We start from the raw sequence: 26,062 nt of genomic DNA on the forward strand, positions 1-26,062 counted from the left end.
TTAGGTAACTGGGAATAAATCATTCAATTTTGAATCACTTTGCTCTTTAACCCCAAACTTCATTAAACTCTCATTTTTATCCAAAATCTTAGATAACGATCTCAAGCAACCTGTAAACACAAAAAAAGACAAAGTAAATATAAAGTAAGATAAATAAATGACTAACGAATGTAGTTTAGAGGGCCAAAATATCAATATTTCGACACTTATCAAGAACCAACTATTTGGATAGCTCGCTAGTCTCCAATTGGAAGAAGCCGATAGAATGGAAGTGGGATTACCACACATCGTTGTGAATACGCCGATGTTTTCCCTGAAGAACTTCCTGGCTTACCACCCCAGAGAGAAATAGACTTCTCTATAGAACTCCAACCGGGGATGGCACCAATCTTTATGGCGCCATACCAAATGGCCCTGCTGAACTCAAGGAGCTCAAGACCCAATCGAAGGAGCTGATGTACAAAGGATTTACTAGGCCGAGTACGTCACCATGGGAAGCACCGGCATTGTTCGAGAAGAAGAAAGAAGGCACGCTTCGACTGTGAGAGGTTAGGAAGGTTTATCTTTCCGTGACTGCATAGGTTCTTTCACTGCCTACAATCATAATATTCGAGTTCATAGAGTACCGCAAGGATTGCCTGCTGAAATCCGTTTATTCCCGGAATGAGGATGGAATACTCATGCCTTACGATTATGGACCCATTGTTTCCTATTTTTGGAAATAGGTTTAATATCGAGAAGCATGAGGGTTCAACAAGGATGTACTAGGAACGCTTGTGGGATACTAGTCCGCATAATGATTTGGTAGAAGTTTTGCATTTGGCGTTGGATGGAAACTTCATCAAGAGCGTACTACATGGCGAGTCGTTCGACGGCTAAACCAACTCAACCTCCGCCGTGTAAAAGAAGGTGATTCGATCAAACAAACATGCAGAGGATTATGAGGGATGCCTGAAACGCTGTACTTCTAGTACCTGTCGAAGCCTCTAAGCAGTAGCTGTGTAGTACCAAACCGTCCTAGGTGTTTCATTCGTTCCTTAACCTTACCCCTCACCTATTCGAAACCTAGCGCGCGCCAATTTCGGAGACGAAATTGTTTTAAGGGGGATAGATTGTAACGCCCCTGAATTTTGGTCAATAAAAATTTCGTTAAATATTTGAATTTTATTTTTACTTTTTATATTCCTTCTATATTTCCGATATTTCGTGATAATTAGATTTTCGTCCCTAAATTTTAACCATTGGCTAAGTAGTTTCCCGAGCACATAGAACTAGATTCTAAACCGATTAGTTAGAAATCAACTACCTAGTTCTTTGGATCCTTTACCCATTGGGTAATAACCGTTAGGGAAGTTAGTGACCCTTGGGTAATAGAGTCTTATGACCAATAAAGTACCAATGTGACTAGAAAATCTTCCAATAAATTTGATTTGACTAGTCATAATAAAGGAATCTTGTACCTTGTTTCCTAGAAGCCAACCTTGTCCCTTCAAACTTTCTCATCAAACTTACTTTATTCTTTATCCATTGGTCCATAATGTCAGGGTAACTTTTGTCCATTGGTTAATAACCTTTTCATTATTATATTTTGTTTAAAGTACATATAGGACATGTAGTCTTTTAAGAAATCTTATTTTAAGTATAAAAGTACTTGTACTTCTTTTATCCTTTGGTCTTTACCCGCTAGGAAAATTATTACCCATTGGTTAATACCATTAGTCATTCTTTAATTGATTTGTACTTGAAAGACTAGAAGATTTAACTTGTACCTTGAGATTCTTTTGTACTTTAATATTATATTTTAATAAAAACATGTGCTTATTTGATTTCTTTAATGAGGGAATCTTGTACTTGCAATCTAGAAAGATTCATATAGTACTTAATTGTAGTTGTACTTGGTTATATACATATATATATGCGTGTGTGTGTGTGTATATTAGCATGAGAGAGAGAGAGAGACCCGTGGGAGAGAGAGAGAGAGAGAGAGGGAGGCCGGTTCGGAGAGGAAAGAGAAACTGAGGTGTGTGCTAGTGTGTAGTACACTCCAAGCTACTTAATAGCCCTAAGCCTATTTGCCTAATGACAACCTATTGATGGGCCATTATGACACAATCCTAGCCTTTGTTAGCCTAAGATTTGACTACAAGCTAGACCTAGGTTGTAATTAACTAGATTCACCTAAAAAGCCTAAGATCTTGATTCTATAGCCTTGCACCTAAGATATGATTGGACAAGGCATGACATGACATGTGATGTGATTTGACAACTTAATGGAGCAAATCCATGGAGGATTTGGAGAGAGAGAGGGCCGGCCATGAGAGGGGAGGGAGAGCCCAAGATTTTGGCTATAAATAGCACCCCATGTTTCTCATTCAACTCACACCTTCACCTAGCAACTTCTCTCTCTAGAAAATCCCAGTGTTCTAATTTGTTCTTACTTTGTTCTTGAGTGTTCTTGAGTTCTTCAAGAAACTCATCCAAAGCCGCCACTAAACTGCCACCCGACCACCCTTCGATCCATAAAGTAGAGTAGTGTTAGTCAAGAAGAAGTTTCGAGAGAAACCATTCTCTTTCGAAGCTCCCGAAGGCATACCGTAGGAAGTTACTCTGTCCGATCGCCGATTACCGTCCGTAAGCCGTTACTACCGCCTAGAAGAACGGTAAGGAAATCCTTACTTACTTCTTATTTACTTATTACTCAAGTATAACGTTGTTGTTTTGAATTGCTAAGAAAGAACGGTTTTCGAAAAGTTCAAACTTTACTATTTGGATTGAAGTATTCGTATTTTGATATTTCAAGGAGTTTCAGTTGCATATGTGAATTGATTGTGTTACTTGTGGTATATTATGGAGTTGGATGATCTTGTTAGATTCATGTTTGCTTTTGTCCTACCGCGGAGTCTTTGTATGAAAATGAGACACGAAAATCGAGAAAGTAGAAATATGGCACCTATGGTGTGGTCAATGAAAGGAAATGTATTCCGAGGAAGGAAATATTTTGAAACTACAATATGACCGGTTTTGGTTGCATAATGTGAGTTGTGTGTGTGCGTGTGTAAAAGAAAGATTTGTGAAAAACCCAAAGAGAACCCGGAGCGGCGAAACCGAGGGATGAATTTTCGAAAACCCAAATGGGAACCTGGAGCGGCGGAACCATTGGGGGATACTCAGGAACCCGGAGCGGCGAAACTGAGGGTTTTGAATTGTGGCTTGGTTATCCGCGGAGAGGAGTCAATGCAATTGTGTGCCAATGGGAACCCGGTGCGGTGGAACCATTGTGAGGATACTCGGGAACCCGGAACGGCGGAACCGAGGTTGGGTGTGTTCAAAAATGATTTTGGAAATGTTGAACGGTATATGAAAATGATGACATGGTCTACGACAAGTCGCGTAGGAGAAACTCAGAAGATCATGACACCAACGCTAAGTAATGAATGTGGATGTGTGATTGTTATTGTCTGTTGTATATAAACTTTTGTTTGTAAGTTATGGGTTAGCGGGTATGGAATTGTTCTGCTGAGCTTTTGTAGCTCATGGTGTTACCTTTGGTGACCCTGGCATATTATATGGATGGCGACGCCAATATAATGTGTCAGATCTCATAGACGAACAGGGCGAGCTCTTCACCTTGGAAGCCTTTGGAGCCGAAGAATTAGCCAGGATGGAGGAGGAAGCGGAGCAGTAGATAGGAACCCTAGTTCCCTCCCTTATTTGAATAGAAGTACTTTTGCAAGGTTTATGATGTAATAATGAGCTAGACTCTGTTTTTATAATAAAATGTTTTCTTTAACGTACCCAAAATTCGGGGCGTTACAGTTCAGGCCAAGGTTCGCTCGAGTATTTTACCTCTCCTTTTACGCTTTAACTTTTGCCTAGTGCCGCCACTTCGGGGTTTCGGCCTAGCGAGCCTTCGAGTATTGCCTATTTATTTTTTCCTGAATCACCTTGACAGGTATTCGATCCAGCAGGCTTGCTCTAATTTTTTTTTGGAACCGCCCACCCTTGTGGTTTTCGGCCCAACGAGCTTCTCTCAGGGGTAGTAACGTTTGAGTTGATCTAGGTTCACCAAAGTGGAAAATTCATTGCTGTCGAGATCTATAAGCTGAGCTGCTCCCCCAGAAAGGATGGTCTTGATGAAGTAAGGCCCTGAACGCTTCGGACGGAACTTGCCATGGGGATCGAACACAGGCGCCCGAATCTCCTTTATAACCATGTCTCCTTCAACCAAGTTCCTAGATTTCACCTTCTTGTTGAAAGCCCGTGCGATCCTTCACTAATATCCCTGAACATGGTATAAAGCGCGGAGTCTCCTTTCATCGAAAAGCATCAGTTCAACAAACCTCCCGCTGAGCCATTCAGATTCTGTGAGTCCACACTCTGCCATAATTTTCAATGACAGCACCTCAAGTTCAATAGGGAGTACTGCTTCCATCCCGTAAACCAAAGAATAGGGTGTTGCTCCTGTCAATGTACGAATTGACGTCCGGTACCCCCATAGTGCTAGAAGTAGTTGCTCATGCCAGTCCCGGGCGGACTCAACAGACTTTTTGATAATCGTCTCAATATTCTTATTTGCTACTTCAACGGCTCCATTCGTTTGAGGGCGATAAACAATTGAATGATGGATTTGGATTCCGAACTTTTCAAACAATTCCAAAACCCTACCTTTGAAATGAGTCCCATTATCTGATACGAATGCTTGAGGCACACCATATCGATAGATGATGTTTTTTCTAATAAAATGGGCCACCTGAACTGCAGTTAGGGTTTTGAAGGATTCAGCCTCCACCCACTTAGTAAAGTAATCTATCGCCACCAAAATGAACCGGTGACCGTTTGAAGCAGACAGTCTGATCATGCCAATAACATCAATGCCCCACACAGAGAAAGGCCAATGAGAAGTCATGCCAAATAGGCTATGTAACACCCCCAATTTTGGGTACGTTAAAAGGGCATTTTATTACATAAATAAGAGAGTCTGGCTCATTATTACATCTCAACCTCCGTAATAGTACTTTTCATTACACATGGGAAGGGAAACTAAGGTTTCTAACTACAGCTCCGCCTGTTCTTCCATCTTAGCCAGCTCTTCGACTCCAAAGGCCTCCAAGGTGTACAGCTCACCCTGTTCATCTACAAAGTTTGACACATTATACCAGCGTCGCCACCGATATAATATGTCAGGGTCACCAAAGGTAACACCATGAGCTACAAAAGCTCAATAGAATAACCCATACCCACTAACCCATATCTTACAAATAAAAGATCATATACAACAGATAGTAACAATAACACATCCACATTCGCTATTCAAACTATCGTTGGTGTCAATGATTTTATGAGTTTCTCCTACGCGACTCGTCGTAGACCGTGTCACCATTTTCTATTTCTCGTATACCATATCATCATTTCCAAAAATCATTTTTCAACACACCCAACCTCGGTTCCGCCGTTTTGGGTTTCCGAGTATCCTTACAATGGTTCCGCCGCACCGGGTTCCCATTGGCACACAAAACTTGCATTGGCTTCTCTCTGTGGATAACCAAGCCACATTACCAATGAAGCTACCACGTCCAGCCGCATTGGCAATCTTCACAATGGGCTACCAAGTCCGGCCACATTGTGGTTTTCACAATCCACGCAATGGGCTACCAAGTCCGGCCACATTACGAGTTTTCATACACACAACGGGCTACCAAATCCGGCCACATTGCAGTTTTCACAATCCACACGATGGGTTACCAAGTCCGGCCACATCGTGGGTTTCCATACACACAATGGGCTACCAAGTCTGGCCACATTGCGGTTTCAAAACACATCTCATCATTATCCACACCCTAGGTGTCATGTTTCTACTTTCTCGATTTTTGTGTCATGTTTTCATGCATAGACTCCGCGGTAGGACTTTTCACATTCGAAATCATAAATCATTCATTGTAATCTTAAAACTAAACTAGCAAGATCATCCAACTCTATATTGTTAATCATGCCCAGTCAACACTTAAAGCGTAACGCCACATGTACGGACGCCTTTGGAGTGAAAATCATTTATGCTTTATCACACCACAAGTAATACAAGCAATTCATATATGCATTCTCATACTCATCTTAAAGATCAAAATACAAATACTTTTAAACAAACAATAAGTTCTATCCTTCAAAATCCATTAAGGATAATCTACTTATACTTAGGGAAGTGAGTAGAGGTATTCTACCTTGATCCGAAACTAGTCGGAGCCGAATAAGCAAGTTGGAAAATCCTACGGGTGGTGAAACTCGCAAATCTGGACCAAACTTTGGATGGCAGTAACTCGGTCAATCTCTGGCCGAATACAATCGTTCTAGGGTCGAAATTGAAGCTCTAGAAGCGCTCTACAACTTTTGTGAAGGAAGTTGATCCTAGAAACTACTTTAGGTGGGAGAAAAATGGTGATAAAGGAAGAGACAGTATGCTGTCTGGAACTGGAAATCCGAGATTCTTACTGAACTTCGGATGTCAGTATCTCTGCCGTTTCTTGACCGATTAGGGTGGTTCTTGGGTCTAACGTGAAGGTCTTGAAGTGTTCTACAACTTTTTCGAAGGGAATTGGTTCTAAAAACTACTTTAAGCAGGAGAAAAATGAGGATTTGCGAAGGGACAGTAGCTGTCTGGAAAACGAAATGGTTTCTAGAGAGAAGTGAGAGCAAAGAAGTGAAGGTGTGAGTTAAAATGGCATGAGGGTGGCTTTATTTATAGCCAAAACCTTGGCTCTCTCTTCCTCTCACAAGGCCGGTCCCTCTCTCTCTCTCTCCATATCTCATCCTTACATCTATGTCTAAACGAAAGACTAAAAAGTACAAGGGTACTAGATTTACAAAATCAAATATCCCATTAAAGTAATCTAATCAGGCACATGTAGTATTAAACAATTAGATTATGTACCATGCCAAATCTAGGGCCTAATGTAATATATATATATATATATATATATATATATATATATATATATATATATATATATATATATATGCATGTACTCATGCCCAATATTTAAATCTATAAATAAGTACCAAGTATCTAATAGAATATAAGGCTAGGATTCCCTTATTATAATAATACATGAAGTACTAGTACTTAAGTATTATAAAAGTACTTTAGAAATCTAGGGATTAGATTTACCCATATATTATAATGCATATAAGCACATGGGAAATCTATGGAGGGATTATTTAATAGCTCCATGTACTTTGTTGGAAGATTGGTGTTATTACCCAATGGGTAATCATTCCCCTAGTAGTTATTAACCAATGGGCAATAGTTTCCCTAGCGGTTAATAACCAATGGGTAATGGGATGGAATGATATCTAACAAATAATGCATATTTGTCCTTTGCATGTGTGCATATACACCAATACATTACTATATCCTTGTACTTATCAAATATTCTAATGGAAGGCCTATTGTCCAATGGACAAAGATTACCCTAACGTTTATTGACCAATGGTTAAAGGTTAAAGGTCCAAAGGGTTCTACTAAGGTTTGAAAGGTTCAAAAGGTTTAAGGAGGTTCAAAAGGCTCATCTAGGGTTAGGAGAAATTAACTAGATGAATTGGTAGTTAGGTCCCTCTAACTAATTGGTTAGAATCTAACTATACTTGCCAAGTAGAATCTCTAGCCAAGAAATATAATTTTAAAAGACTAAAATTCTAATTGTGACAGATTTTTAGAAATACAAAAGGAATTTTTTTTTGGAAGCAAATCCAAGTATTAAAATAAAATTCAAATTTTTAACTAAATTTTTACTTACTAAAAATCAGGGTTGTTACAAGCTAGAAGGGGGAACATGCATTAAGTTGGCATGGATTTGGCACTTATGACAATGCCATACATAATCTATACACTGAGACTCCATCGTGAACCAGAAGTAACCCTGTCGTAGGATTTTCCTAGCAAGCATGACACCACTCATATGAGGACCACAGACTCCCTCATGAACCTCCTCCATAATCCTTGTGGCCTCAGAGCCACTGACACAGAGCTTGTGCATCCCACAATGGGATCTCTTGTATAATTTTCCCCCACAAAGGATGTATTGGGCCGCTATCCTTCGTAATGCAAGTTGATCCTTCTTAGAAGCATCAGCCGGATACTTCCCACTTTCAACAAAATTCCATATGTCGTGGCACCAGGGTAGGCCATCGCCCACATCATCAATGGAGTTGACATACTGATAGGCAGGATAGTCCCGTTGTTCGATCAGAATAGGGCGCAGTTTGTCACCCAAAGGAAGTTTGACCATGGAAACCAAAGTTGCCAAGGCATCGGCGAATTGATTCTTCAAGAGGGGAATATGAGTGAAAGTAACCTTATTGAAACGAGGAATGAGATCCTCCAAGTCCTGATGGTAAAGCTTCAACTTTTCTTCACGAACCTTTCAGTCCCCATTGGCTTGACATACGACAAGGTTGGAATCACCAATGACCTTGAGTTTTTCCACACCAAGGGTAAGAGCGGCCTCCATGCCAACAATACAGGCCGGCCTCATACTCCGTTTGGTTGTTCGTGACATCGAAGTTGAGCTTGAACGCAAGCGGAATGTGAGAACCATCAGGTGTAATCAACAGCACTCCGATTCCATATCCATTCTGGTTGGCTGCTCCGTCGAAGTAAAGTGTCCACACATCTTCGACAACCGTTAGTACTTCCTCATCCGGGAACACAAAATCTGAGTCCTCCGGTCCATCAATAGGATGATTGGCTAAGAATTCCGCCACTGCTCGCCCCTTTACTGATTTCCTCGTAACGTACTCAAGATCGAATTCTGCCAACAAGAGTAACCAACGTGCTAACTTACCAGTAAGTGCTGGCTTCTCAAATAGATGCTTGAGAGGATCCATTCGAGAAATCAACTTCACTGGATAAGCCAGCATGTAGTGTCTCAACTTCTTAGAGGCCAAAACAAGAGCCCAGCACGTCTTCTCCAGCGTCGTGTAGCGTTCTTCACACCCTACCATCTTCTTACTTAAATAATAAATGGCCTTCTCGACACCCTTATCTCCTTCTTGAGCTAGTAAACACCCCATGGATGAAGGATTCACAGATAAATAAAGTATCAATGGCTTCCCAGGAATCGGCGGCATGAGAACTGGAGGGTTCTGCAAGTATTTCTGAATGGACGTGAATGCCGCTTGGCACCTGTCTATCCATACAAATGGAGTATCCTTCTTCAAAAGACGAAACATCAGCTCGCAAGTCAAAGTTAACTTGGCGATGAATCTACTGATGAACTAAACCTTCCCCAAAAAGCTCCGCACTCCCTTTTCAGATTCTGGAGGCTTCATTTCAAGCACAGCCTCAATCTTTGACTGGTCAACTTCAATTCCACGAGTGGTGATCAGAAAATCGAGTATCTTACCTTCCGTGACCCCAAAAGTGCATTTCTGCGGATTGAGACGCATTCTGTACTTACGGAGTTGTTCGAAGAACTTTCAAAGAACATGTACATGCCCCTCACGAGTTTTCGACTTGGCAATCATGTCATCCACATAGACCTCAACTTCTTTGTGCATCATGTCATGCAGAATGGTGGTAGCAGCGCACTGATAAATAGGACCGGCATTCTTTAAACCAAACGGCACGACCAAATAGCAATAAGTCCCCCATTTAGTGATGAATGTTGTATTCTCATGGTCTTCCGGTGCCATGAGAATCTGATTATACCTGGAGAACCCATCCATAAACAAGAGCATGGCATGGCCCGCCATACTGTTAACAAGTACATCAATATGCGACAGGGGAAAATCGTCCTTAGGGCTTGCTCTGTTCAAATCCCTGAAATTGACACACACCTGAATTTGCCCATTCTTCTTAGGAACTGGGACAATGTTGGCAACCCAGGTGGGGTATTGAGAAACCATAAGAAAACCGGCGTCGATCTGCTTAGTGACCTCTTCGTTAATCTTTTGTACCCAATCCGACCTCATTCGCTTTAGTTTCTGCTTAACGGGTTTGGCATTTGGTAGTAGGGGAATTCGATGCTCCACTATCTCTGGGTCAATGCCGGGCATGTCTTGATGAGACCATGTGAAAATGTCACTGAACTCTGTGAGTAATTCTTTGAAATCATGATATTCCTCCGGAGATAAAGTGGAGCCCACCTGAACCATTCGGGGATCGTTTTCATCTTTCAAATTTAAAGAAACTGCTTCTTCTTTTTGCTCGAATTGGACATCGGACAAGGAAGTTATGGCCATTCGAAGTTGGGCAAAAACCCAGAAAATGACAGGAACAACAAAAAACGAGGCAGCTGACACACCTTCACTCCTATGATCATAACTTTCTGTGTACTTGGAGTTTTAAGGTGATTTTGGTGGCCCTGGAAAGCTGACTTCAAGATCTCGAATTCGATATATAATTTGTGCATTTTCGATATCCGAGGAAGTTATGACTGTTCGAAGTTGGGAAAAATCTCTGAAAAACGGGACAGCAGCAGATAAACAGGACAACAAGAAGATTTTGGGGATTTCAAAGGAATTCAACAACAAATCTCAATACAATGATCAATAGCAAGTCTTAAACACTATATCAACTCATAAACACATAAAATTAGTTAGATTTTCCTACCTCAAGTATCAAAGCCGAGATCAAACAAAGACCTAGCCTCCAAAACTTCAAAATCAGCCGGTTCCTCCTTCCCCGAGCTTGACCCACGAAATTAAGGCTCAATAATGCATATAGAAGGTAAAATGTAGATGGGTTTGTGTAGGTTTCATGTTGTTTTAATTGATGGGTTCTTGAGTGAGAGTGAAGGAGAGCCAAGAGAGAGAGATATGTGAGAGTTAGAGAGAGAGCCAAGAGATAGAAAATGAGAAAGAGGAAAGCATTCCTCTGGAATTTATTAGAAGACCAAGGAAAAATTATACCCTACTTCTCACACCACACACTCACACGTACACCTCTCTCACATTTACCCTTATATCCTTTCACGAACACACCGCACCGTAAATCCACACCGTCTATCTCGACAAGTTGTACGTTTACAAGAAAAAAATAAATATATGTTCTAAAAAATACGGGTCTTTACAAACACCGATTGGTTACTGGTTTGGCGGTGTCAGAATGGGCGGGAAATTCAAAATCCCCAACCCTCGTCTATAAATACGGTAGCAAGAGGAAAGAGGAACATTACGAGTGCTTTCTCTCTCTACAACTCCATCGCTAGAGCTTCTCTCTCATCTTTCTCGTACTAGATCTGTGTTCTCCATCGATCCACCACGGGATTTTCCAAAAAAAGTCCAGGTATGTGCTCGATTCTTGCTTCTCTTTATTTTTCTATAGTTTTTATGTCTTTTCACACTATTTTTTTGGGTTTTTTTTTGGGGGATTCCTTGTTCTGTATGAACAGTACGAAGGTTGAGATGAACGGACTATTCATCTTCACCTTCAATCTGTTCTTCCGAGCCCTAGCCATTGCGTTGGTTGGCTTGGCTGACATTAGGGTACGCCGAGCCTCATAACTCGCGTCTTAGTGTTTCCCGAGCTTGAATCTTTATAGAGTGAAATAGGGTGGGCCAGTAGGGTAGCCGAACGTAGTGAAATCCTTGTCTTTTGGCTAGCGACGAGGTTCCTCATTACTTCTTTCTTGTTTTGTTAGATCTGGCTCACCCGGTCATAGTCATCTCTTCTGACTCTGGAAGCTCGAGGGACGAAGATTTGATAATTCGTGAGTACTTGGAGAGGCGCAGAAGCCGATGCCAGACTTCCTCAATTGCTTCCAATATGTCAACCGACTCTAGTGATTCGAATGCCGAACGTGATTACGAGTATGGTGAGGATGAATTCCTCACCGAGCCTAAAATCACGTCGTCTCCGTCTACCAATGTTGAGGCCGAACCCTAGCTGGGTCCTAAGGCCGAATCGAGATTTCATTCACAGGCCGAAGCCTCCACGTCTGTTCAATCGGGGCAAAGTGGAGTCCAATCCGAGGATAAGCAGGTCGCCGATCTTTATGATAGAGGCCAGGTTTGTCCAATGCCCACTATTTCAATGGAGAGCTTGATGAGTACAAAAAATTTTGCCGAGAGTATAACATCCCAGATGATGTGGTAATTAGCCAGGTGGCTAGTAATAGAATCAGGGACAAGAGGGGAGATCATCCCGAGCGTATCACCGTCCCATTGATGGCGATATGCGAAGCCGGGTTGCGGTTCCCACTTCACCCCTTCCTGAGGGAGCTTCTTTCTCGGTTTAGCCTGGTCCCTCACTACTTTGCAATCACCAGCTATAGGATCGTGATGTTTATGATAAAACTGAAGGAGCTCCACAATCTGGAGTTCACGGTTGCCAACCTTTTCCACACATACATAATGTCGAAGCATGGGCGGATCGAGCGTAGGTACCTATTGACGCGTAGGGATAAGGACCGGTTGATAGATGGTCTACCTGACACCGACAAGTGGGCAAATTTCTATGTTGAGGTAAATGGTAACTATGAGTTCGGCGACCAAACGATTCGTAGATACAATGTGCCAAAAGTCAAGGATTTTAGAGGTTGTCGATAATTTTTTTTTGTTTCGCTGAGCTTAACTTTAAACTCATATATGATTTTCCAATGTTGATCATCTACATTCTTTGCAGATCACCGAGCAATAATGAAGACTCAGCAATCTTTGGTCGTCGAAAAACATGTGGACATCTTGAAGGCACAGATCTGTCGAGACGCACTGACTTTTTTGGGCTACATTCCTTCATATAAGGGAAAGTTGGAAAGGAAGGAGAAAGAGGAGGAGCCGAGCAAGAAAGCCGGTGGTAAGAAGAAGGGCCGTGGGCAACAGGCAGGAAAAAGGCAACCGAGGGGAGCCAAGAAGGGGAAGGAGCCGAGAGTGAAGTTCCCCACCTTTAGGAAGTCGACAGGTTTTTGGTTTCAAGTGAGCCAACAGATCGAGCTTCCAGGTATCAACATTCTCCTCCGAAACATCGTTCCCAAGTTTACAGAAGAGATGTCTTGAAGGAATGTGGTTCGCGTCAATCTAAAGGAAGCTTCCAGGGCTCGGCCAAGTACTTCAGACACTCCCGCGCCCGTTGAAAAAAGACAAAAAGTTACGCATGACTTCTTTTCGACCAGGCTGCCGAAGCCTCTTCCGAAGGAGAATGAGCAAACCGAGTCGTTAGCTACCGATGGCTCAAAGGCTGTGCAGCAACCTATTGGTTCGGCCAGCCAGGCGATAGTAAAAGACTTCTCTCCTTCTTTTGCTCTTACAGATGGGACGACAGCGTGAAGATGGAGCCTGGTCTTGCTGTCACAATGCTCCATGGTCTTGCGCTGCCAAACAACATGGAGAAGGTGCCCGAAGACCTCCAATCGAGCCTGATTCACGCGAGTGCCTACCTTGTGTAGGTTTGTTCGATCCTGACCTTTTTCCAAACGTTACCTTTTTGTCTTCCTGAACTTGACACGTCCTTTTGTGCAGGTTGGATAGGCATTGCTCCGAGCCTACAACAAGGCTGAGCTTACGTCAGCTAAGACAGCCCGATACCATGACGACAACCTCAAGGCCGAGCGTGACAAGTCGAAGACGTTGAAGAACAGCTTAAAGGTTGCCAAGGCCAAGGTTGCGGAGCCAGAGAAAGAGAGAGATGAAGCCGCGGAGAAGGTCAAGAGGGCTGAGCATGATCTGGGGAAGATGCAGAGGAGGGAAAAGAGGAAGATGAAAGAAGTGGATGGAAAAGCGTTCCAGGAAGGATTTGACCGGGCTGGGGCCGAGTACATTCAGCAAGCTAGGAAGATGGTGAACGAAGAGGTGGAGCTTAGGGTGCCAATTGCGTACAGGAAGGGATACAAGGATGGGGTGAAGGCTGCGTGTGGGGTTCTGCGGTTGGAGGCCGACCTGAATTTAACCAAGTCAATTCCTGCTCATGTGGTTCCCGAGCTTGAACTTCCTTACACCGCCGAAGAGTGCACGCCTCTCACTCCAAAGGAATATCCTAAGAGTGAAGAAGATATTGAGGACATCTCTGATGCCGAAGGCGACGGTGGAGCCCTTGGCAAAAGGGTGGATGGTGATACTGGTGGAGAGAATGTCGCCGAAGACTCAGGCAACGTGACCAGGAATGTTGTAGCCACTGCCGAGGCTAAAGTTCATGCTGAAGATGCTGCTCAAGTTTGAGTAGATGATAGCTATTTTTCTTGACTTTGTTAATTTTTTACTTGAACTTTGGACTGGACGGCTCCGTACTTGGAGTTTACCGTACCAGATGTGATAGTTTAGGGAGGTCGGCAGCGAACAATTTACTAAGCCGAGCCTCCAGACTTAGGGGACTTGTACTTCTATGGTTTTTGAATGGATGAATATTTGGACTTTCCACTTGGAATGTATCGAGTTTCTGCTTCTTGGTTGTCAATTTTCATGCTTTGGAAGAGTTTTGACATGCTTGCTTGTTTATAGTAGTTATCTGTAGCCCCCACTTTGGTCTAGGTTCGGCTAGGAAGGTGAACGTTGGCCAAAGTAGGAATAACTAGCTGATAGTAGATAATTGCTGAGCCTGTAGTTGCCGTCGACTTGTATGTTAGACTTAGGTGTTGGATCATAGGTTTGATTGCTGCCCCCGCTTGTGGCCGGGGCTAGGCCAAAGTGCTAGCCATTGGCCAAGGTATCAGGGATGGAGTTTGTTAAATGTTTGTGGGTGGTTTGCTCACCGAATCGTGAGTGTAACTGGGTTGTGGCCAACCTTAATGTCTTACCAAGCTGAACCGAAGCCTAAATTCCAGCCGTAATGTGTGTTTTAGGTTTGGTGTACCATATGTCCTGTTGCTTCTTGGGGCAATGATAGTGGCCGAAGCAATGGCATGAAAGCCGTTTATGGGTGTGACCGAAGTCCAGGTTTGTGGTTGGCAGAATTTGCTGAAGGTGATTTATGGTGGTGAAAACATAAATGAAACAAGCTATAAAAGTGCAGAAGACATCAATCGCCAAACAAGATTCTTCTTCGTATTGAAAAACGTTAGGAGTACAAGAGAAAAATGAAAACTAAGGGCTGAAGCCATTCTTGAAATGAAGTAGATAATGCAGCCGAAGCCAAGACTTTAACATAATTTAAAGTTTGGGAAATCAAGATTAGCTAACGATAGTATGTGGCCGAGCACAACGTGAATTTGGAAAAGGTTGGTCACATGTATGCCTTCTTCAGATTCTGTACATTCCATAGGTTGGTAAGGACTTTCCCATTCATGTCCTCTAGCACGTAAGCCCCTTCACCAGCAATCTTGACAACACGAAAAGGTCCCTCCCAATTGGGTTTGAATTTCGTTTTCTTGTTGGCTTGCACAACTTTTCGCCAAACCAAATCATCAGGCTTGAAGGTCTTGGTTTGCACACTTCGGTTGTATCCCTTGGCCACCTGCAGCTGATATTCGGCAAGCTTTAGGCGAGCGTCGTCACGCTTTTCTTTGGCTAGGATGAGTTCTTGCTCCACAGCTTCTTCGCTTATCTTGGGGTCGAAGGTTTCTGTTCTGAGAGTTGGGAACTTCGACTCCAGTGGGATTACGACCTCCATGCCAAACGCCATTGAAAAGGGTGTCTGACTGGTGGAGTGCCTTGGTGTAGAACAGTAAGCCCATAGAATGCATGGCAATTCCTCAGCCCATTTTCGTCTCTTAGACTTTAATCGATGCTTGATCCCAGCACAGACTGTCTTGTTCGTGGCCTCGGCTTGGCCTTTCCCTTACGGGTATGCTGGAGTAGAATTAAAGAAGCATATCCCAAATTCTTCACAGAGGCTGGATAGGCCGTTCCTAACGAACTGGGTGCCGTTGTATGAGACAACAGCATATGGGACGCCGAATCTGGTAACGATGTTCCTCCAGATGAATCTCCTTACGTCAGCCTCGGTGATTGTGATGAGAGGTTCGGCCTTTACCCATTTTGAGAAGTAATCCGTTGTCGTGATCAAGAATTTGAAGCCGCCGATGCTGTAGCCAGCTTACCCACGAGGTCAAGCCCCCATTGTGCGAAAGGCTAAGGGCTTGTGATGTGGGAGAGATTCTAGGTGGGTTACTTTGGGATCGACGAAAAAAGTTGACACGGTCGGCACTTGCGGACGACTTCTTCGCAGTCTTTCTTCATGTTCTTCCAAAAATAACCCTGACTCATTGCTCGTTGGGAGAGTGAGTGGCCACCAGAGTGGCAGCCGCAGCTTTCTGAGTGAAGCTCGGTGGTAATGTTGGGTACTTGGGTTGGATGGACAATGAGGAGATAAGGGCCAGAGATAGATTTCCTGTAGAGTTGGCCACTTTCTGAGAGCCAGTATTAAGCAGCTTTGTTCTTGATGCGATATGCTTGCTTCTTGTCTACTAGTAGAGTATTATGCTTGAGGAATGCAATGATCTTGTCTATTCAACTGGGGCCAAGTTCAACGTTGAGTACTTCTTGAGTGGTGTTAAAGCTTGGGTGATCAATGCTGCCAAAGTTGATGGTTCTAAATTCAGAGGCTTTTGTAGCTGAGGCTAGGCCAACGAGTGCTTCTGCATGCATGTTGTGCTCGCGGTTGATCTGTTCAATCTTGAAATTCTTGAAGTGCGTGATGAGTTCGGCTGCTATTGCTTGGTATTTCAACATTCTAGGGTCTCGAGTTTCATAGTCACCAACTACTTGGTTAACTATGAGTTGAGAGTCACAATAGAACACAAGATCGGTGGTTTTTAATGCAATTGCAGAGCGTAGGCCAGCAAGGAGGGCTTCATATTCGGCTTCATTGTTGGTGGCGGGGAAGTCGATGCGGATAGAAATTTCATGAAGTGTCTTACAAGGTGAAACTAATACGATCCCTGCTGGAGGCTCCATTGCTGTTGGAGGCTCCATCAACGTGTAGGCGCCAAATATCTCCTTGAAAGAGGTACCATGGCTTTGGTGCTGAGTTTTGTTCGGTCAAGGGTTGAGGTGGTGGGAGAGTGTTGAGAGTCTCTGTGTCTTCCGGAATTAGTTCAGCGATGAAGTCGGCAAGAACCTGCCTTTGATTGTCGTCTGCGGCTCGAAACGAATGTCAAAGTTTGCCAGCTCAACTGCCCATTTGGAGACCCTGTTGGAGAGATCAGCCTTTCGAAAAAGGCTCTTGAGAGGGTGCTCCGTTAAGACTGTGATGGTGTGTGATTGGAAGTAGGGTAGGAGTTTCCTTGCTGCCGAGACGAGAGCAAGTGCTAACTTCTCGAGGGGGAGATAACGCGTTTGCACGGGTAGCAGTGTTTTGCTGGTGAAGTAGATTGGCATGTTGTCCATGCCAACTCGCCGAACCAGTGTTGAACTGACTGCATGGGCGGAGACGGCAAGATATAAATACAAGGTCTCGAACTCTTTTGGTTTCACCAATAGTGGGGCCGAGCTTAGGTATTCCTTTAGTTTGGCCAAGGCGGAGTCGCAATCTGAAATCCACTCAAAACTGCGTTGACTTTTGCCCTTCAAGGCATGGAAAAAATATTTTCGACATGAATTTACCAAAATATAATCTTTTTTTTAACAGCAATTTACCGAAATTTATGTATGATATTCCTATGTATAGTATTGAGTTTGGCAGTTGGTTACCGAAGGTTGAACATATTTTCGACATGAATCTACCAAATATAATATTATTTTCAATAGCAATTTACTGAATGTTGTATATATGATTTTCCTATATATAAGTTCGGCAGTTGGTTACCAAAGGTTGAACATATTTTCGACATGAATTTACCGAAATATGTTTTCAACAGTTGATTACCGAAGGTTGAACATATTTTTGACATGAATTTACCAAAATATAATATTTTTTTCAACAGCAATTTACCGAAATTTATGTATGATTTTCCTATGTATAGATAGTTCGACAGTTGAGTACCGAAGTTTGAATATATTTTCGACGTGTAGTTACCGAAAAACATGTATGATTTTCGTATACATAGTTCAGCAGTTGGTTACTGAAACTTTGTACATATTTTCGACATGTGGTTACTGAAAGTGATATTTATGTTCAACAGTTATATACCGAATTCTATGTATTTTCGACATTCACTCAAAAGGTAGAAAACTTGTTTTAATGGACTTTTGAATTTTTTATACTTTCTTCAGGTTGATGCTTCAACGCATGGCAGCCACATAGGTCCAATGGCCCTATATGATTTGACATCGGAGTTTACAACGGAGAATGTGAGTGTTTTGAAGCAGGTGAATGATTCAATGGTTCTTTTGATTTTTTTTATTTACTGCTATTAAATAAACAATGTTCAATCATGTTTGTAGGTTTTTCCATCTGAAGATATGTTGAGAGATTGGATAACATCTACCGGCAAGCAAAATGGGTTTGTGATTATCATAAAGTCGTCAGAGAGAATGGCAAAGAACCGAAGGGCAAGGATGTGGTTTGCATGTGAACGGGGTGGAAAGTTTAGACCGTTTATCAAGAAGGCAAATGACAAAGGAGGTAATGTGAAGGACAAAGGCAAAGAAGCGAAGGCAAAGAAGATAGCACGTGTCACAAGAACTAAGAAATGTGAATGCCCATTTGAACTGAGATGTGTTAAGGGGTTGGAAGGTTGGACTGTCACTGTCTTCAACGGCAATCACAATCATACTCCCGCGAAACAGCTTGAGGGGCACGCTTATCCCACGAGGTTGTCTTCGGAGCAGTCGACTATGTTGGTGGATATGTGTGTTTCGTCATTGTCTAAACTGCGAGAGATCCTAAGTCTAATAAAGGGCAAGGATGAATTCAATGTAAGTTCAATTAAAACCATCTACAACGCACGCTACAAGCATGGGCTTAAGGACCGAGTGGGGAGATTTCAAATGCAATATTTATTGGCTAAGTTACAAGAATATGGGTACATCGAGTTTAACCGGAAAGATGACAATGACTGTGTGAAGGACTTGTTTTGGTCACATCCTACTTCTTGTGACATGTTGCGTGCTTTCCCTCGGGTTTTGCTGATGGATTGCACATACAAGACCAACAGATACAGGTTTCCTTTGCTCCATATTGTTGGCATTACATCCACTGAGAGGACTTTCTCAGCTGCTTTTGCATTCATCGATGGGGAGAAAGAGGAAAACTATACGTGGGTGTTGGAGAATTTGAAGAGTATGATGGATCCCGAGGCACTTCCAGGTGTTATTGTGACAGACAGGGAGTTAGCCCTAGTGAATGCCATTACAAGAGTGTTCCCAACGGCCAGCCATCTTCTTTGTCGATGGCATATTGGGCAAAATGTATATGCCAAATGCAGAAAGATGTTTGATGAGACGGCTTGGGCTCTGTTTAAGCATGCTTGGGATTCACTGGTGTACTCACCAATTATATCTTTATACGAGCAAACACTTTGTACAATGAAGCGGGAGTTTGTGCTATATCCAGATGCGCTTCTGTACGTTGAGACAAATTGGTTGGGACCGTATAGGCAGAAATTTGTATCAGCTTGGACGAACAATGTAATGCACTTTGGCAACCTGACAAGCAATAGGTAAATGGCTAGCACCATATGCATGTTTCATGGTGTCCATATCTTTTCACAATTAGATATTGATATTTCGATGCCTAAAACTTTCCTTTACCATTTCCACAGGGTTGAGTCTGAACATGCAAAGCTTAAATCCCACATTGCGAATTGCCAAGCCAACTTCTCGGCGGCCTGGGTTAAAATGCACGACTTGGTTAAATTACAAATCACGGATATAATGGGTAGCTTTGAGAAAAGTTTGAATTGTTGGCAGCACCAATTTAGAATTCCTATCTTCGACCATTTAAGGGGAGCTGCTTCACAAACTGCCATGGGTTTAATGTTGCTGGAGATTAAGAAAATTGATGACATGGTCGTGGAGGACAAGGTTGACTGTGGCTGTCCTATTCACCGAATCCATGGGTTACCTTGTGCTCACGAGATTGCTCCATTCAGGAATCGAGGTGAACCCATACCGTTGTCGTTGATTAATGATCATTGGAAGATGCTTTCGTTTGAGAAACATAAAGATGATGGGGCAATTTTGAAACTAATGAATGCCGATTGGAATATCTTTATGGCCAAAATGGTTGGCCAAAACTGTAACGCCCCGAATTTAGGGTACGTTAAATAAAATATTTTATTGAAATAAAAGCTGAGTCCGGCTCTTTATTACATCAAGACTTAAAAAGAAGTACTTTTATTACAAACGGGAGGGAACTAAGGTTCCTAACTACAGCTCCGCTTGTTCTTCCATCACAACTAGCTCCTCGGCTCCGAAGGCCTCCAAGGTGTATAGTTCACCCTGTTCGTCTATGAAGTCTGACATATTATACCGGTGTCGCCACCAATATAAATAGGCCAGGGTCACCAAAAAGGCAACACCGTGAGCTTAAACGCTCAATAGAATAATCCAAACCCTCTAACCCTTAACTTATGAACGTAAGAACATAATAACAACAATTCCACTTAGATCATGCATTTAGTCCAACAAGTATTCTAATCCACAATCCTCACTCAACTAACGTTGTGTTCATTTCTTAGACTCATCGTAGACTATGTTATTATTCCACTTTCCTTTTTACCCAAAAACTCCTTTTTAACTCACCCAACCTCAGTTCCGCCGCGCCGGTCTCCCGAGTATCCTCACAATGGTTCCGCCGCGCCGGGTTCCCATTGGCACACAATCGCATTGGCTCCGTACCGCGGATAACCAAGCACACACCCAACCTCGGTTCCGCCGTGCCGGTCTCCCGAGTATCCTCACAATGGTTCCGCCGCGCCGGATTCCCATTGGCATACACACACATAACTCACATAATGCACCCAAAACCGATCATTATGTAGTTTCAAAATATTTCCTCCCTCGGATACACACTTTTTCATCTTCGTTAACACACCCTAGGTGCCATGTCTCTATTCTCTTGGTTTTCGTGTCACGTTACATGCATAGACTCCGTGGTGTAGGACTTTCCACATAAACGAGCATTTATAAATTTCCAAAATGAATACAACAATATTATCCAACTCTTGACCACATAACATGCTTGAATCATAATAACAACATCATGCATCTCATACATTCTCAACAAAAGATAACCTTATCTACTTTAAACATAATGATCAAAGTTACTTTCTAATGAACTTATTTTAGAGTTATGATACAAAACTACTTTATATTTGGGATAGTAGGTAAAGACAACTACTTTATACTTAGGGTGGAAGATATGGATAACTACTTGGGATGGAAGTTAAGGAAATCCTACATTATACTTAGGTATAGAGATAAGGAATCCTACCGTGCATCTTGGCGGTAGTAGTCGGTTATGAAAATTCGGTCGTCGGTTTTGGATTTTGGCAGCGTAACGGTTTCGGTTTGCTTCGAAAGGAAAAGAGTTGTACTTTCTTTTCCTAGAAACAATTTTTCTAACCGACTAAGCTACTTTAAAAGATCTAAAGGTGGTTTTGGAAGGTGGTTTAGTGGTTTCTCTCAAGAACACTCAAGAACACAAGAAAACTAGAACTTTGAAAGCAAGAACTCTTGAAATTTCTAGAGAGAAGTGAGAGCAATGGTTGAAGGTGTGAGTTTAAGCTTGGAGTGAGCTTCTATTTATAGGCAAAGGCTTCCCTCTCTCTCTCTCTAGCCGAACCCCTCTCTCTCTCTTTCTTCCTCACCTTTCTTTCACATGTCATGGTGATTGAAAGGTTGATGGGTGAAGTTAAGGCTTGGTTGGAAGATCAATGGCTAAATGGTAGGCTTGCATGGCTACTTTGGTCCTTGGATTTGATCTTTGGAAGATATGTTGGAAAGAAGGAGACATTGGTACAAGATTCATGGTTTAAACAATTGAAGTGGTACAAAGGAGGACAATGGAGTTAAGATTTGGCTAGGAAGAATAACCACCAAAGATTTGAAGTACATGGGAGATCAATGTCAAGGCTCACACATCAAATCCTTCTTCTTTCTCCTCCTCTCTCTCTCCCTCTCTCTCCCTCTCGGCTCCTCTCTCCTCTCGGCTCCTCTCTCCTCTCTCCCTCTCTTTCGGCCTCTCTCTCTCCCTCTCTCTCTCACGGTACATATACACATATATATGTACGTACTAACATGTAAGAACACAAATAAATAAAAGGGTACTTTGGTACTTTAAAATCTAAAAGGATTTAAGGGTCAAGATTTTCCCTTTAAACTAATATAAAGGTACGAGTACTTTAATTAATATAATAATGTACTTTTGTACTCCCGGGAATCTTAACAAAATATTATTTTAATGGGTTAAGTACTTAGTTGGAAGATGAACCTATTACCCAATGGATAATAAAACCCCTAACGGTTATTAACCAAAGGATAATAAGGTACGAGTACTTTAAATACTAAACTAAGTTTTTTTTTAAAAAGACTACATGTCCTATTGTCATTACACATGTGTTTATATATATATGTACTTACCAAATAAAATAAAGAAAAGGCTTTTGTCCAATGGGTAAAGATTACCCTAATGGTTATTGTCCAATGGTCCATAGCTACAAGGGTACTTTTATTAGTAAAATAATTGAAAAGTACTTTCAAAGTAATTATCATAGTACTTTGTTCAAATCTTTCAAAAATCCTTTTATTATAAAGAATTGGGTTTCTATTATCCAATGGATAATAGTTCCCCTAACATTTATCATCCAAAGGATAAAGAATAAAGTTAAAACAATAAAAGAAAACAATTAAATAATTTCTAGTCTAGGGTTGAAAAGGTTGAAAAGGTTCAAGATGGGCAAAATGGACCATCTACGGTTAGAGATAAGTAACTAGGTGACTTCCTAGTTTGGTTCTCCAACAAGTCGGTTAGAAGCTAACTAGGCTTGCTAAGTAGGGCTTAAAAGTCAAGAAACGATCCTTGAGGGCTAAAGTGAAATTAGGGTTACTAGACGAGGATTACGATAATAAGGCGTTCGATTGCTTAAATACAAACCACAAGGAATCAAATAGAAAATCAACGAGCAATTAAGAGAAATTAAGAAATTTCAAATAACAACGAGATTTTTATTGAACGAAAAATCGGAGTTGTTACAAAAACCCTATGACCCATATGCATTGGATGAAGACTTTGAAACCCATTTTGAATCCATCAACCATATCCCTGTCTTCACCCCAACAGAAGGTCCAGACCCGCAGTCGAAAGTCCGGTTCGGTCAATAAGTCAATGCGTAGGAACCCGTCTGAGTTTGAGTATGTTGAGGCATCCTTGGAAACTCCTAAGTCGGTGAAGGAAAAAACCCCCAAGGCTAAGGCAGCTGTGAAAAAAAGGCCCAAGGCGAATGCCAAGGTGGGCGTGGAAACCCCCGACAAGACCACAATAAAAAAATGCATCAAGGCGGTGGATGATAATAGCCCCAAGGGAAAGGCCGTTGTGAGAACCCCCATGGCGGCAAAAGAGTTACCGAGGCGAAAGAAGCCAAAGCTTCTTGGAACCCTTTTTGTAGGACCGTACCTTCATAACTTTCCGGAACCAATTCGGCCGCACGTAAAATCTATTACGGATGTGACAAGTGATGGAAATTGTGGGTACCGAGCAGTAGCTTATTTTATGCACCAATTCGAGCACAATTGGAAGACATGCCAAAATGATTTGCTCTTGGAGGTGAATAACCATTATGACCTTTACGAAAAGATGATCGGTATCGGAGGTGCTAACAAGTTGCGTTATAGATTGTCATTCTTTGAAGATGGAACTGCACCCGAAGACAGGTGGATGATTTTTCCTGACATGGGTCACGTTGTAGCTTCTACTTATAATGTGGTGGTTGTCCTCCTATCCCAACTTCAATGCCTTACTTTCCTTCCAGTCCATTCTCATCCTCCATCATCAGACAAAATAAGGGTTCTTGGAATTGGACTCGTGAATGGAGATCACTTCGTACAGGTACATACCGTATAGTTTTCTTTCTCATAAATTCAACATTACTACAAATTGCCTTCATGTGCAATTTTCAAAGTCTTTTTACTTTGATAGGTTGATCTAAAAGCATGTTCCCCCGTGCCACCTATTGCCAACAATTGGTTCAAATTTCGATGGGAGGAGGCCAATGAATGGGAGACACTTTTTTCTGCCCAAATAGAAGCATTTAAAGCCATAATAGAAAGTGATGTAGTAACCGCTGAGTCGATTAACGTATATTAGTTTTGTTTTATATGTATGGTTATCATGTTGACGCTTTATATTGCAATGTTGTTGACTAAGCACATTCATGGAGTTTGGTTTCGCTCTTAGTGCCATTTATTTTATTATGGGGTTGATGTGAACAAATTGACTAAGCACAGGTTCATTTCAGCATCTGCATTCCAAAGTTATTGTAATGTTTTTGTAGTTGCATACCGATATTTTTGTATTTTTTCAGCATTTACAACCCAAAATTTTTATAATATTTCAGCACTTGGATACCGAATCATTGGTACTATTTCATCATGTGCCTGCTGAAAAATGCTTTTTTTAGAACAAAAAGTTAGGTGGGCTCTCTGAGGCTATCATGTTCCACGAAGTGTCATTGATGGAGGTGAATCTGAATCTTTTTTTCCCAAATATGAGTACCACAATTTACAGAGGGGGCGACTATTTCAGCCCCGTATTTTCTCCCTTAGCCCACTACATTTCGGTAAATAGTTGTTGAAAATCATACATAACATTTCGGTAAATAGCTGTTGAAAACAAGATTATATTTCGGTAACTACATGTCGAAAATATGTTCAACATTCGGTAAACAACTGCCGAACATACATTTTCGGTAAATAACTGTTGAAAAAAATATTATATTTCGGTAATTGTATGCTGAAAATGTATCTCAATTCGGTAACTAACTGTCGAGTATAATTGGAAATTTTTAATGGGCTAAGGCTAAGGGAGAAAATACAGGGCTGCGAATAGTCGCCCCCTTTACAGAAAATATAAGGCAACATTTGAGTGTCTATCCAACATTTAGAATGTTTCATTGATTATAAGACTCGTTTTCCCACACTTTGAGCACCATAACTTACAGAAAACAAGTATAAAATAACATTGAAAATGTCAAACGATACTGTTTGAGGATGGAGCAGGTTGGGGTAGCTCGGCCTCCTACACAGCAACAGGGCACAACTGCCTATTATTGCAAGACCCAGAGAGGGCACATCAAGGGAAGTGAAGGGAGCTCCACACACCTTGACAGCAACAGGAGCATCGACGTGACTACAACTCCGACGACGTGGAGAGGGTAGGTGACGTGCCTTCCACTCAACAAGGAAACCAAATGTGGTCGTTGTAGTACATACGCACACTGACTGACGTTCCCAAAACCTCTTATTCGGACAAGGGAACGAACGGTGTGAACGTTGAATATTCCCAATACCTGATATTCGGATGGACACGGCTTGATTACCTAGCTTGGAGAAAGCATGACAATGCAGAAGCCATCGAAATAACTTCACTGAAAGGAGCTGCAGGCTATGGGATGTACATATGTTAATTGAAACTCCGGCCATAGGGTTTACAAATTTTGTATACTTAATAAATTTTGTATGAAATAGTTGGAAATATAGAGGGAGGTATGAGTCCGAAACTCCCTCAGTCAGCTCCCAATTTATAGGCATATACATTGGGGCTTTGAGATGAAGATAATGGGCTGTATGGAGGAAATTGCAACTTCAAAATAAATAAAGTGATTTGACAAGGCACTGCACTCCATATTTACGAAAGATTCTCTCCCTGAGGAGGAGCATGTGGGTGGGGGCACTATACAAAAGTTTGCTTGCCGAAATAATTGGGGAAAAATATTCTGCCCTATTTTCAACATTTGCTTGCTGAAATAATTATAAAATTTCGGTTTCTTATTATTGAAAAGTGTTAATAATTTCAGTTGCAGGTTGATTTCAGCATTTGCTTTCCGAAATTATTATAATTTTTCAGTAGTTGCGTACCAAAATTTGTGTAAAGTTTCAGTATTTAGAACCCGAAGTTGTTATAATAAATATTTCAGCACTTGGATATCGAATAATTTGCACGATTTACAGAACATATATGCTTTTTTAGATTCTCTCCCTGAGGAGGAGCATGTGGATATGGGGGCCCTATACATAATTTTGAATTGGGCTGGGGGAGTAG

The 26,062-nt window shown here is 41.8% G+C and overlaps 2 protein-coding genes across 2 annotated transcripts; one reads left to right on the forward strand and one right to left on the reverse strand.

The window, feature by feature from the left end:
• Positions 1-9,485, reverse strand: LOC131327654 (uncharacterized). The gene is made up of 8 exons (XM_058360800.1): positions 9,396-9,485; positions 9,003-9,204; positions 8,521-8,801; positions 7,880-8,411; positions 6,077-6,107; positions 4,377-4,916; positions 4,045-4,268; positions 1-110 (listed from the first exon to the last, which is right to left on the reverse strand). The coding sequence occupies exons 1-8, from the start codon at positions 9,483-9,485 to the stop codon at positions 1-3; spliced, it is 2,010 nt and encodes a 669-aa protein (XP_058216783.1).
• Positions 9,486-17,886: 8,401 nt separating this feature from the next.
• Positions 17,887-25,179, forward strand: LOC131327655 (PKS-NRPS hybrid synthetase cheA-like). Its single transcript, XM_058360801.1, has 8 exons — positions 17,887-17,916; positions 18,076-18,171; positions 18,247-19,463; positions 19,566-20,028; positions 23,033-23,851; positions 23,942-24,100; positions 24,327-24,380; positions 25,021-25,179. Exons 1-8 carry the CDS (start codon positions 17,887-17,889, stop codon positions 25,177-25,179), a joined length of 2,997 nt encoding a protein of 998 aa, XP_058216784.1.
• Positions 25,180-26,062: the final 883 nt, after the last annotated feature.

This window comes from Rhododendron vialii, chromosome 5a (genome assembly GCF_030253575.1).
Source record: "Rhododendron vialii isolate Sample 1 chromosome 5a, ASM3025357v1".
Taxonomy (NCBI): domain Eukaryota; kingdom Viridiplantae; phylum Streptophyta; class Magnoliopsida; order Ericales; family Ericaceae; genus Rhododendron; species Rhododendron vialii.